At 39.5% G+C, this 14,460-nt stretch overlaps 1 protein-coding gene across 1 annotated transcript; it reads left to right on the plus strand.

The window, feature by feature from the left end:
• Positions 1-488: 488 nt before the first annotated feature.
• Positions 489-12,594, plus strand: stard3 (StAR related lipid transfer domain containing 3). The gene is made up of 15 exons (XM_079253584.1): positions 489-529; positions 2,977-3,191; positions 3,269-3,346; positions 4,775-4,852; positions 4,957-5,010; positions 5,381-5,498; positions 5,599-5,700; positions 5,784-5,839; positions 5,923-6,015; positions 7,033-7,095; positions 9,870-9,965; positions 10,047-10,126; positions 10,267-10,371; positions 10,487-10,580; positions 10,852-12,594. Exons 2-15 carry the CDS (start codon positions 2,979-2,981, stop codon positions 10,975-10,977), a joined length of 1,356 nt encoding a protein of 451 aa, XP_079109710.1. The 5' UTR covers positions 489-529; positions 2,977-2,978; the 3' UTR covers positions 10,978-12,594.
• The last annotated feature ends 1,866 nt before the right edge of the window (positions 12,595-14,460 follow it).

A 14,460-nucleotide genomic window follows, 5' to 3' on the forward strand; every position in this document is an offset into this window, starting at 1 on the left:
TCACTAGCCTTTAATGTCCTTTAACATCTGAGCCCATATATGTTTGTAACGAAACCGGAAACAGATAACCGATTATCCTCTTGCATCGTTGGCAAGAACAGGCAGATATCCTTTGTAAAGCGGAGACACAAATTCCCACGTCCTGTTGACTTTTTGTGGCTGTGATGAAACTAACATTTTATTTTCTTAGCCGTCTAAATTGACAAACTGTAGTTCAAAGTCTTTAGATATAGTATTTGGTGGTGTCTGTCATTACGTTTGATAAAAGTGTCTTTATCAAAGTGTTATAAGATATATTTAAGAAATTACGGATTTTGAATCATGAGTTTTATTGAGGACCGTTGGGGGTCACCTGTGTTGTGAAAAGAGAGGGAATTTCCGGTCTTCCAAATCAAACCCACAAAGCAAAAGTATTTGACTCATACCACGTGATTTTGTAAAGTTACGCAGGGATCTATCTTGCGTAACACTTATTCTTTGAAAAGTCTCCCCGGAAGACTTTGTTGGCAATGATGTTGCGGTAAATCAAGTGAGTTTAATGCTTTAAATTTTTTTTGTGAACTAATTCAAGCAATATTCAAGAAAAACGCTCTTTTCACTTTTTATATGTTCGCTTTCATAGCTGTCCACTTGAGGTACGACGAGTGTATTTCACGACTGATTGTGGTTTAACTGCTAGCAAGTATGACTAACTTGTTTGTAAAGGAAGGTAAGTTAGCTGATGTGAGCTAACAGCGATTGCTAACAGCAGAATTCATCGATTTATTGATCATTATTTGATCTGTGTTTGTTAAAAGGACTCGTGGTCCTAACTTGTGACCAAAGTAATTGTTGTCTGTCTTGTTTATATAACACTAATGCCAGCATTAGGCTGTTAGCTTGCTAATAGATGCAGGTCTGTTGCCGTCGGTAGGTTGTTTTTGTTTTTAGCAGAAGTGACGGGTCGTGAGTCACAACAGTCTCAAGGCAAATTTATGCTGGATTTTTTTTAAATGATACAAATAATGCTGTTGTGTTGTTTAATAGTTATGCCATTAGTCTGTTAATCAGACAATAACATATGACAAGTAGCGGAGATCAGCACTGATTGTGATTTACTGGCCTGAAACTGGGACACTCGGCGAAGCTGCTAAAACCTCGTCAGAGGACAACCATCCTCCAGTATATGATTAAATACTATTGCATGCTGTCTGCCTCATATTTCTGGTTCCTCATCATTCTTGCTATGGCTCTCTGGAAGTCTTTCCAAGTTTTTCATGAGATAGTGGCAGCTTTTTCTTTTTCTTTTTTTTTTTTTTTTTAAAATTTATTTTCAGGCCAGTCCCATATTTAGTCCCATTTTGAGAGGATTTTGTTTGTTTGTTTCTTAAGCTACTTAACAATGACCTATGACCTAGGCATTCAAGCCTACAAATGGTGCCTTATTGAAAGAAGCAGTGTTTTGTCTTTTCATAATAGAAAAACATCCACTTTCCATCAGATCTTCAGGCTTTTTCTTACCTGCAGCATTTCACACAGATACACAATCTGTTCTGTTTTCTTAAACTGCATCTATGAAAAATGCCAAAAATAAGCTTTTGACAGATATGAAATTATATATATAAAAAATGCTGCACCTACAAGATGCACCCAAATGACCTAGCAGTTAAGAAAAATAACCCTCATTGTCCTGTTAAGATGGTTTAAGTCATATTAAAAAGTTCTAAAAACACTTTTTATTTTCAAAATTTTATTATTTTATTTATTTATCTCGAGCCCATTATTTTCAAATGGTGACAATATTTCAACATGTTGTACCTTGTGTTATTCAAAAAGGACTGACAAACAAAAACTTAACAATTACTGGACAGAAAAAACCCCCAAAGCAACAATAACCGATGAATATCTGGAAATGATGTTCTGAAGAAATGAAATAAAATAAAACACAATCCAGCAAATGCCTCACAGAACCTGAGAGTTGCAGCTGGTTGAAGTTGGAAACGATCGGAAGAGTTGCCATCAAGCAGCCATTCTTAAGGAAAGTGGGAGAGGAGGCAGAGATATGCTTGTTTACTTAATAACTAGACTGAAAATCAGTGATGAATCCTCCACAGAGCCCAAACTTCAGCATTATTAAAGCCGTGTGGGATCTTTGTGATGGAGAACAGAAGAAAAAGCAGCCGACGTCCAAATAAGCGTTTAAAAATATCCTTCAGGATTCATGGAGACTAATTGAAAGAAAACTATTTAGACTGTGTTGAAGAATAAATGTGGCTGTATCACATACTCAGTTCTAGCTTATTAAATTGATAAAACTGTTTTCACCTTTTTATATATATTAGATATCTGATGTGTGAACAAGTTTCAGTGAACCGCTGTATATATTTCCTGTCAATATATAATGAAGTGAGGGATAGCCCGAGTATTTTTGTAAAGTATTTATCCAACGGTACCATTAGTTTAAATCCAATGTGACCTAACAAAACAAATGGAACAAATAGAGCAGCAATTCTACCGTTTACAACTGAGATAAGCTGCTTTTCAGACCTAATTTTTCTACACATTACGTAAATCATTTCCTATGAGCAATGGACTGTTCTTTTGCAACTAAATTAATGAATTTGCATAGAAACATTTCTGGGTAGTTGATCATATAAAAGAAGTGATGTTTCTCAACATGACCAGAGCTTGTTGGCCCCAGCAGGGGATGTGGAAATAGTGGTGCAAATCATTCTGAAAGGAATGAAAACAACTCTAAAGATGATGTAAAATTTCTGTGGTTGTCTCTTATTAATTTTAATTTATTTCATTGTGATTTCACAAGGATGTTGTAGAACTGTTAGCACTGATAGAAGGCAGAATTGACAAAAAAATGTACATATAAATGAGCTAAAATGTAAATTATCTTCATTGGCATTGTTGACTTGGTTTTTATTGAAGTTATAATTTGTGGAGGCAGTGAGACGACAGCAGGGGAAATTTCCTGTCTCCCAACAGGAATGCCGGGCGGAGAGTATGGAGAGCTTGGGGGTAGCCTCCCTGCCATTGCCTCTTTGAATGCTTCATACTCCACGTCGCTGTCCCTTCCTTCCCCATACCTGCTGGGTCCACCTGCAGAGCGCAGAGCCATCTCCGACGTCCGCCGCACTTTCTGTCTCTTTGTGACGTTCGACCTGCTCTTCGTTTCGCTTCTCTGGATCATAGAGTTAAACGTGAGTGAAAATTTATTTGCCGTGCTTGTTGTGATTATTGCAGGCTTTTATTTTGACTCTGATCTGTTGCTGTTCAGATCAACAGCTCCATCTGGGACAGCCTAAACAAAGAGGTTGTCCATTATGACTTCAAGAGTTCTTTCTTTGACATAGTGGTAAGTGGGTCCAAGCTGCTTATTTAATTTGAGTGTTTTAAAATTATGTTAGCACATGATCTACATTATGTCTAGGGAGCTGCAGCGAACAGACGGCGTTTATAGTTCAGTAATAGTTAAATATTTATTTTCGAACGAGCGAATGAAAGAAGATAAGAAAACAAAAAACTATATTTACATACCTATACATACATACATATGTACATACATGCACTTATGCATACATATACATACTAAGGAAGAATCAAATCAAACTTTATTTCTTGAGCACTTTTCCTGCCACGGGCGACACACAGTGCTTTAAAGATAAAATCAATTCATAAGGATAAAAACAAACGGTAGATTACAAGACATTTAAAAACAATAAAGATGCAACCTCTTTCCACACACACACATACACACACTCCCACCTCCACATTCCTCAAAATGCATCATTCCCTGAATACTGCCTCTTTAACCGAACGCTGGTTAATAAAACAAACAAAAATATTAATGAAGAGATAAAAGTTCTGACTTGGTGCTGATGTGAGGAAACGATACCTAGGGATCCATCCACATCACAGCAAGTCCCCCGCATGCTCAGAAGGGCCGCTGCCACAGCAACCGTACAACTCCCAGGCAGCCAAGGGCCCACACCGCAGCCGTCAAGCTGCAGTGCTGGACCCCGCGCCACCCAAACAGTAGCGGTCGCCATGACAGCAGCCCCCAGACCAAACAGGCAGGGCCCCCAGCGTGCAGGATACCCATCAGGAAAACACTGGTGTTAAATAACCTTAAGAAGAATTAAGAGCAACAATAATAAAAATACATAAAAGGAGTTCACAATAATGTACTTAAAATAAGAAATCAAATGAAATAATTTAAAAATAAATAAAATAATAAATGAAGTAAAATAAGATAAGTAAATAAAATAAAATACAATCCAGTTGAATGCTAAGCTAAAAAGGTGGGTCTTGCGGCTCTACTTAAAAACATCAACAGTCTCTGCAGCCCTTATAGAATAAAAAATAATAATATTATTAATAATAATAATACTAATTCCTAATCAATTAAATAAATTCAGGAAAGAAAAAGAGTTAATAAAAGGAGAGGGAAGAAGTGTACACTTATTTGATATTCCCACCCCTTTCTACTCATCTAGTTTCATATGCTGGGTTGCTGCACGTCACAGCATACTTATTCAATTTACTATACATATTTACATTCACATATATACACTTACACACACATTTCCATATACACACAGATATACTACAGACATCCACATACTTACATATACTTATACATATATATAAGTAGTCACACATACTTATATATTTTATCATGTATATGTTTTATAGTTTAATACAAGAGAGGAGAGTTTGTTTATATAATGATGCTAAAACCAATAACGACAATTTATTTATTTTTTCTTGCTTCACGTCTCAGCTCCTCGCTGTGTTTCGTTTTCTGTTTCTACAAGTGGGCTACGCAGCTTTTCGATTGAAACATTGGTGGGTTATTGCGGTGAGTTGATTCAGTCACACACACACAACATACGTGGATCATGTGACCAAAAATCTCATATTTTCTTTGCTTGACATGGATTAGAACTAATTTCTTCTTTGCAGGTGACCACTTTAGTGACCAGCGTCTTCCTCGTCGTGAAGGTCATCATATCAAATGTGAGTGCCCCCCCCCCCCCCCCCCCCCCCCCCCCTGCCATAATTTCTTTATTTCCACCAGACACTTTGATCAGATGATTGTGTTTGAGCAGCGCAAGCAAATCAGCTGAGACCACTTCAGCTTTTCACTTCTGCATTTCTTCCTGTAATTTACAGCCTCTGCTGGTTGAAGCTGTTAGATTTTATAGTTTAGTGCAGCAGTTTTCCTCTGTTTTATGGAGGTTCATTGAGCTGCTAACATATGTTTATATTCTGTATTTACAGAACTTTTTTTTATTATCTGCAATAAGGAAGAAGGCTAAGATGGACTGCAGCTAGCATGTCTGCTTCAGGACTTCTGAAAGTATTTCATCTCTTGTTGTGTTTGCAGCTTCTGTCCAAGAATGCCTTTGGCTATGTTTTACCCATCACCTCATTCGTGGTGGCTTGGTTGGAAACCTGGTTCCTTGACTTCAAGGTTCTCACTCAGGAAGCAGATGATGAACGAGGTGAGGGGAAAACTGTCGGTTCAAGCAGGACTTGATGAAGATTAGGCTCTTTCATGATGGTGTTTTTTTTTTTTTTTTTTTTAACCTTTTCTGACTTCAGCCTACCTAGCAGCTGTGAATGCAGCCTGTGAACGAGCCCCCATGATCTACCCCCGAGCTGTGTCGGATGGACAGTTCTACTCTCCACCTGAATCTCTTGCAGGTGATTGTCTGGACTGATGAGTGCTAATGCTTTGTGTTGGTTGAGCTTTAAACAGAGTTTTGGCCCTGACTTTGTGCCTGCAGGCTCAGAGGAAGATCTGGATGAGGAGGGTCTGGGGCGCAAAGCTGTCACCGCCCAGGTACCTCCATCTGTCCTCAAAATCAGCTGCTCTTCCCATGATCTCCTGCTCTTCATTTTCGCCCGTTCTCTCTGTTGCTGCAGGAGAAGGAGTATGTCAGACAGGGTCGAGAAGCCATGTCTATCGTAGAGCAGATCCTCACCCAGGAGGACAACTGGAAGTTTGAGAAAAAAAATGTAAGTGTATGACTTGATGTCCTCTTCGGCCACCCTGACTAAAGCATTACGCATGTTGACAGCTTTGGCTAGTCCTTCCCACGAGCATATTTCTCATGCTATCTGATCTGCTTGATGCCGTATTCCAAACTCCATCAGAGCTTTCCACTTGAAATCCAATCACCAGATAGACATGCCGAAGACATGACAAGCTCCGTCTTACAGGCTGTGTGATTGCTTTAACAGAGAGAAATGGAGGTTTCAGAGGTTTTCAGGAAAATCTTAATGGTTTTGTGAAGAATTTCTAAAATGAAGATGGAATCTAGAAACTGGGCTTTATTTTTTTATAATACAAGACGAGATGATGCCATAAGGAGTGCTGTTTTATTCATTTATACTTTTCTATAAGCATTCACTGAGATCAGTGATTAAAAAAAGTGTTTTGGATCAATCATACCGCTTTTATCAGGTGAAGTGTTTCTGAAGCAGTTTAGATCCAGTCGTGCAACTTTCCAAACTGAAACGAAAACCCAACTCTCGCCATGCAACATTTTTCTCGGCAGGGACTGTTTCACTTGATTATAAAACTTTCCTAACAATGAAATTAGATCTGTACCCTTCGTGTTAAGTGTAGGACGGAAACATGGTATAGCACATGATTAGCAACATCGTTGTACATAAAGAGTTCGGTTGTATCCATAAGGCTCGTCTTAGTAAAGCATATTTGTTCAGCGCAACACAGCAGCCAGACCACCATTCTGCTTGCTATGATGCAGGACAGGACATGTTTGTTTGTTGTTTCTCTTTCGGCATGTCAGTCTGAAGGCGTCGCCATGGCGAATTGTCCCACATTCGACTAGACGCGTGTTTTGCGCTGGATGCCCTCACTGACGCAACCCACTGCTTTTATCCGGCCCTCAGAGAAAAAAATCATGTTTCCAAAAAACACAAAGAAACATCAAATATTTTCTTTTCCCTGAATAAAGCAAAATGAAAAATGAAAGCTTCCTCATTGACGTTGCTTTTATGCCATGACAGGAAATGGGAGACTTGGTCTACACTCTGGAGATTCCCTACCATGGAAAGACTTTCATTCTTAAGGTATAGTAAAAATGAAAGTGTCATGGAAGCATTTTATGCTCTTGTGATTGAAAGGACTCATGTTCAGACTCTAATTCAGCTTTTTTTCTTTCTTTTTTCCAACCTGAAAGTTCTCCACTTTCATCCTGGATGTTTTCCAGCTGTTTATGTTCATTTCTTTTCTGTCAAGATCAACGTAACTCAGAGTTTCGTATTTACAGCCCTTAGATTGAATGGTAGATTTGCTTCTTAGTAGCTGTCTGCTGTCACTGAATTAAAAGGGTTCGCATCGGATGGGCCGGTGTGTATTTGCACAACTTCTAGAGGACAGCTTAATGAAGTAATCAGGATTAATGGGCTGTTAAATTCAGTTCGATATTAACCAGCTTTACTGGCGCTTTCGTGGCCGTTTCAGAGAGCATCGAGTATGCATAAAGGATTTCTTTCACTCCATGTAATTTTCCTGTACAGAAACTCAACAAGTTTACAGAAAAGATCTTGAATGAAAGCTGCTTGAGACGCTCGGTTCTCTGAAGGATGACAACTGCATCCTGTGGATTTATATATGTTAGAAATGCAACTAGCATGAATTCAACACAACTTCAATTTTGTTTTTTTTTTTACACATGCTTCTGCAATGGGGATCATATATAAATTAATGTCAACACTGTCCTTTTCATTCAGTCATACATGAAATGGAAAACCATCAATCCCAAATAACAGAATTAGTAAATAGAGCTCTTTTTATGCTACTCATAATAACTTAAAAGGTAATGTCTGCAGACATTTGTTTTGTTTAGTTTTTTTTAAAAATGAAATGGAAAACTGCACTCAGGCATGCTTGAGTGAGTCTGCATACTACTATTTGAGTAATAATTGCAACGGATGGGAACATCCAGATGAGCATCGTGAGGGTGCTGCAGTCAGGGCTACAGGAGTGGAAACGGCTCAGTGGCCGATTCAAACATGTTCATGAGTTGTAATGCGTCGTTGAAAAATGATAAACTTATCTCAGAGTTGGGAAACTGCTATCCAGCATATCCTGCAGGAAACAATGTGGCATCATTCCTTTTATGTTGTGACAGGCTTGTCCCCACATGACTCTAAATGTGCTGCTACCAGCAGATGGGACAAAAGATTTGGTTGCCTTGTTAACATGAGTGAACCTACGCTTGAATGAACCATTTTCATGTAAAATCAGTTGGATCTAGTCACACATACCCATCCCTTTATAGACCTGAAGTGTGAGCTGCAGCAGCATCACAGCAGGGATGCATCCTAGCAGGGCAGATGGTCAGCTTATTATCAGAGGAGTCCTACAGTCCTACTGGCAGTGTTAAATATGTGGTGTAAACCATCCTGCCTCTCCCTCCGGTCTGCAGAGCTGAAAGCACTTAAACCAAAAGAACAGTTGATTTAAAATCTACTCTCATTACTGGGACAATAAGGCCTGAGCACATCACCCCAGTGCTCGCCTCCCGGCGATGACTTCCTGTTAGTTTTAATAAATAAATGGCTTTAAAACTTGGCTCTTTTGAGTTTATAACATATTGGGTTATTGTGCTCTTGTGAACATTAGTGCAATCTAGGTCACTTTACCCTTTTTCTTTAAACTACTTTGTATCATTATGAAAAGCATTTATAAAAATTATTCTTGGTTTAAAGAAGCCACAGTTTATATTCTGAGTTGAGTAGCAGCTGCAGACTCTTTTCTCTGCCGAACAGACAAAGCTGACATGTTTCTCAAACATGTAAAATTGTCACAAACTTCGATCTAAAGATCTCTGCCCTAGTACAAGAGTTTCTCTTTGTTCTTTTAGTCACAAAAGTAACTCCAGAGACAAATACAGCCTCTGGGTATTTGTGAAACCATCACAAAAGGAGCAGTTTTCACATCTAGGCAGTGCAGAAGTTCCTATTAAGAAGTGTTTATCAGTGTTTATCTCCAGCAGGACAACAGTCTGGTGTTCTGTCAGACTCACTTAGGAATAACCCGGTCAGGGTTGGAAAAGCATCATGGTTTGTGTTAAAACTTATTCTCCTGCTGGATGGAGAGTCACCAGTGCAGGATGAATGGATGGCACACACGGTCAAATACGAAGCTGATCTGAAGTTTATAGCTGCGGTTGTTACTGTCAAAACAATAAAACCCAAACAAGTAAGACTCCTTTGTGCCACTGCTGCTCAACAAGTTTGAACCTTTTAGAAAAGTTTCATTTCTATCTTCATGTTTCTCACCGCTGCTTCCGGCTTGTTAAGTTTATCTGAATTGTTTCAGAAAAATGATCCAATGTCGCATCAAAGACTTCAGACCTGTTGATGCTTTAGCGTCACACATGATTTCATTTTATGTCCAGCATAAATTAAACTGAAATTGTCATTTAAAAATGACCATAAATAGTTTTTTGTTAGTGAATGATTTTATTGCTGTCTTTTAAAGTCATACTTGGTGCAATTATTCATGTACTAAGATGTGAATCATGCTTTTGTGCAGTCCAGTATGACGTGAACCTGTTGACTCTCTCCATATGTGGAACTGAATGACAAGAAGGGATTTTCCAGCAGAACTCAGATCATAAACAAACACGAGAGAACTGCTGTGTTAAAAAGCAGTCAAGTTAAATTTAGGTTTTTGATTTCCATAGTTCGAAATAAATTAACCAGATATGAATAAATTTATTATTAAATAAACAAGAAACACGATAAATCCCCATTTATCCATCTTCCTACTTCTTCTTTTGCTGTCATGCTGGACTTTCCTGATTTGTTTCCAAGCTTGTTTTTGGTGTTTTCAGGCCTTGATGCAGTGTCCTGCTGAGTTTGTCTATCAGGAGGTGATTCTTCAACCGGAGAAGATGACTCAGTGGAACAAAGCCGTTTCTGGCTGCCAGGTTATGGCTCTCTATGTCCCGCTGAACGTTTTGCTCTGTGAAGTTGTGCAGGTGTAACCCTGCTGTCTGCTTCAACCTCAGATCCTTCAGAGGGTTGACGACAACACGCTGGTGTCGTACGACGTCTCCGCTGGTGCAGCAGGGGGAGTCGTGTCTGCGAGGTACATCCGCCAAGTGAACATCTCACCTCAACACAATGCTTTTTTCGCACTATTAGATTTTCGTTTTAATTTAGTTTTTGTCAGGATTTCTGCTCTGAAACAAAGTAAATTGATTTACTGATGGATTTTTCTCCCTCCAGGGACTTCATTAATGTTCGCCGAGTGGAGCGCAAACGAGACTGTTATATGTCTGCTGGCATGGCAACCAACCACGACTCCAAACCCCCGTGTGGACGCTACGTCAGGTCAGACCATGACCCGAACCAGACTGTCACCAGTTTAGTAAATTATATTTTCATGAAGTGTCGTTTTAGTTGCACTTCTTAAATTTCTTGTCTGACTTTGTGTCGCTGGCATCAGGGGAGAAAACGGTCCAGGAGGATTCGTGGTCCTAAAATCCAGCAGTAACCCATCCGTCTGCACCTTCATCTGGGTCCTCAACACAGACCTAAAGGTGGGAATCGCCCTGGCAACGTGATCTTTGGCCTTTTTTAAGAATTACGTACATTTGGGATATACAGACAGGGCTGGAATCAAATCTGAGTGGGAAACGTGTGGCTTTCTGCGCTCATGAATATTCTTAAAAAATCTCGCTTTAGCCCTTTATTTTCAGAAAGTATTACGACTAATACTCTTTTTAAAAAAAAATAAAATAAAAGGAAAAAGAAAGCTGAAAGATTTGAATGGTAGAAGAAGATAAAATCTCTGGGTTTATGTCTCCATAGGGCAGTCTGCCCCGCTACCTCATCCACCAGAGCCTGGCTGCAACCATGTTCGAGTTCATGTCCCATTTACGCCAACGTATTGCTGAACTGCGGCCTTCCTTCTGCTCACACCACCACCTCACTTAAATCAGGGGAGACATCCTTGGAGGTGGCACAGCTAAACCAAGCAGAGCAGCTCCCCCACCATGGCTCCCTGAGCTGATGTGCTACTGCACCAGAGAAGACTGCACCTCCAAGCACAGGAAACGTTTATCAGAATTCACCCTGATGAGATGAGGAGTTATTCAGTTACAAAGACTATCTCCTTCTCATCCATAATCTTTTTTTTTTTCCTTTTAAGTGTGATCCCATACACGCCTCTGTTTTGGACCTGCAGCTTTCTTGCATCAAGAGCTTTCCTGTCAAGATACAATTCACAGAAACAGGAAGGCTTGGGTAGGAGTGGAGACAGCAGTCGAGTGTCAGACTTGTTCTGAGGAGCTGATGCAGTAGCGTGACTGAAACAGCTGAGCCTTATCTTACTGCACATTGTGTTTATCATTGATTTGCTGCTTTTTGTTTTTATATTTGTGTCCACATCCTGTCGGACTCGCTTCTGGGCTTCACCTGCTTGCACTTTGCGGCCATATTTTCTACAAACACTAGATTTTTAAGGGGTAATGGCTATTTCTACTCTATTCACCGTCCTTGACACACACTGTGATAAAAGAGGTGGGAGGCTCTGCTGTTTGCTCACCAATGGAGGGAGGCACCACTCATCTGCACAGTGAAAGCCACTGACTCTTGTTCCATAATGCAAAAAAATCATATTTAACCAATCATTGTGTTAACACAGCCTTTTTGTGTTTTGCACTGTGGGATTGCTGATGAAGTGAAACCAGGATGGAAATTTAAAGGGTGAGCATGATAAATTAGCACGTGGTACATCCACTAAATTTAGCTTTTGTGCCAATAACCTCATGTGGCCTCGTGGTAAAATAGCAGGACTCCTAATTTGTCGTAAGAAAAAAAAAAGGTTGATGATCGCCATTGACTTTTATTCTGAACAGACCCTGAGATTTAGAAAAAAATTAGCTTCAGATCCATAGATAATCTTCTCCACCTGACGTGTCGTATCACTGTGCACATCAGCGTTACGATGTGCTTCGCATCAAGGTTCATAGTTGCATCTGTTATGAAATGTGGCTAAAGGCTGAGGTTCAAGTCAATGAGTTGAAATGAGACAAAGACTTTGTTGTTTTGTCTTGTTAGTTTGTTTTTGTTCTCTACTGAGGCCCACAATGATATCAGTCATTCTTACTACAGGACCATACTTGTGGATTTAACTGTAACGTCCCTCATGCTGCAGAAGGATTTTACTTTATGGTGTTTGTGGACGCTGCAATCATAGTCGGAAATGATCCATGCTCATTTATTACTTTATTAGCATTAAATATGTTCAGGATTTATTTTTTGGTTACTTTCTGAAGAGAATGTCAAATCAAAATAATGAAATGAAAAATACACGGTGCCTTTATCACAGCAACATTAAATGCCAGTTTTTTTTTATCTGCTATGCATTTATTTCAAGCCGTTTAATCTTTATTTAGTACCTTGAAAGAAGGGGTACTAAATGCATAGGAGCTTGCTTTAAGTGCTTAAATTACTTCTTTTTTTTTTTTTTATTTTGACAGTAAGACATTTGTTCATTCAAGGTTACTGAAAAGCCATCACAACTGACCAACTCTTTTTATTGTCTTAACTTGTTGTCTTATGTCTAATAAACTTAATAACTCCTGACAGCGTTTTGGCTTCTCTTGAACCTGCAGATGAAGTGGCATGCAGACATTTGCACATTGGCAACCAGTTACAAGTCTTTCACTTCTTCACTGATTTGTTTATATCCAAAACCTAGTTATTCTTGAACTGTATTCTGTGCACTGCTCTATTTTTGGTCTGTCTGCAGATGTGTTCTTGTTTTTAAGGATTTATTTTTTGGAGAAGGGGGTGGGGGTGCTTGGTGTCACCAGTGGCGTTAGTTTGAAAGTTGCCTGACAGGAACAACATCTTATAAACTTTACTTTGATTTCCAATGTTAATTTTCACCTTTTTTTTTTTTTTCTTTTTGTTTTTTTTTGTCTTGTCCAGCATTTAGGCAAGCAGAAGGATTTTCATGAATGATGTGTTCTGCAGGGCAAATTTCAGTTATTTTCAATGGTACATGGCAGCTACTTAGAAGAGTCCATGATCATTGATCCTTGGGGAAAAACTGATGGCAAAGTGGTTGTAAAGCTTTTAAAAGATGTGTATCACTTGGTCTTTCTTCACACGACTGACTGAACCACAGCCCTGACAAATGATGAACGTATGAAGCTTTGGTTAAATACCTCAACACAAACAGAGCGTATTCTTCTTCAGGTGCCTGTAAGTTGCACTTTTTTTTAAATTTGATATTTGTATATTACTAAAAAAAACCGAAGAAAGGCATCATCTGTAATGTTATTCCTTTTGTAGATCAGTTCACTGTCTATTCAGCTCTCAGAATTATTTGTAATGTAAATCCTATTAACGTTTGTCACTTTACTGAGTCGCTCACACTGATTGACTCCTAATTAAAATGTCTCAGAGTACACGTGTATTTCCCTGCACTGCATCGTGAGGGTGTTGGTGTGTTCAACAATAGCACCCTGTGACTGAGGTCTCATGCATTACAGCCTTACTGTTGCATAAATGCAACAACTTTTAACGGTGCAGAATCAGGGTGGATGCTGGAGGCCCACTCATCCTGGACGTCATGCTGTCCCAATGCAGCATGATATTTAAAGGTGTGCAGGGTTCAGCGTCATCTCGGGGGAAAAAAGACATGAAGCCCTTTTCAGATTCTTCCCCTCTCTAATGATTCTTATGTAAAGACTTTAAAACAGTCATAGTTGAGTAAGATCTGGAACTGCACACAATAAGATGAGCCCTTGAATCAATACAGCCACAGTGGATTGGTTACAGTATGTGTGATTAGACGTACTGTTGTAGAGATGTGTTGTCCTCGGGGCAAAACGCAATGCTTAGGACAGGAGATGGAACAGCTCACATGATTGTGCTGTGACTGTCTTCTGAGGCTACGGGTTTGTGAATATCTTTTTTTTTTTCCCCCTCTCTCTCTCTCTCTATCTATGGGAGCTCAAATGTTCCAGTGCTCACATTGTCCTGGATGTAAGGCTGATGAGAGGCACGGATCTGCTGACTCCCATCTGCCTCTGCTTCTGTCTGGTCAATGATCTGGAGGAGAAACCTCGACTGGATGTGGAGCTGTGGCAAGATCCTGGACAATGGGAAGCTGAAAGTTAGGTAGACTTTGGCATCAGAGAACTTCATTTGGCTTTCTTATCGTTTCTACGTCTGCAAGCTGAAGGCAAAGCAGTAAGGGTCTGTCAAGTGGACCATGTAAATGTTGTTCCAGCCGCCTTTTCTTACTGTATCTTTCTCCCTAAATATAACCTAAATTAGGTCCCCTTTTTTAAAAAAAAATCTTCAGAGCATTTACAAGGGACACTGAGCAGAATCTCTATAGAATCCATTCCAGTGGCCTAAAGGAGCAGAGAAGACATCAAACCCAACTTCTGTCTGGATTAC

This window comes from Telmatherina bonti (assembly GCF_933228915.1).
Source record: "Telmatherina bonti genome assembly, chromosome: 14".
NCBI classification, from domain to species: Eukaryota; Metazoa; Chordata; class Actinopteri; order Atheriniformes; family Telmatherinidae; genus Telmatherina; species Telmatherina bonti.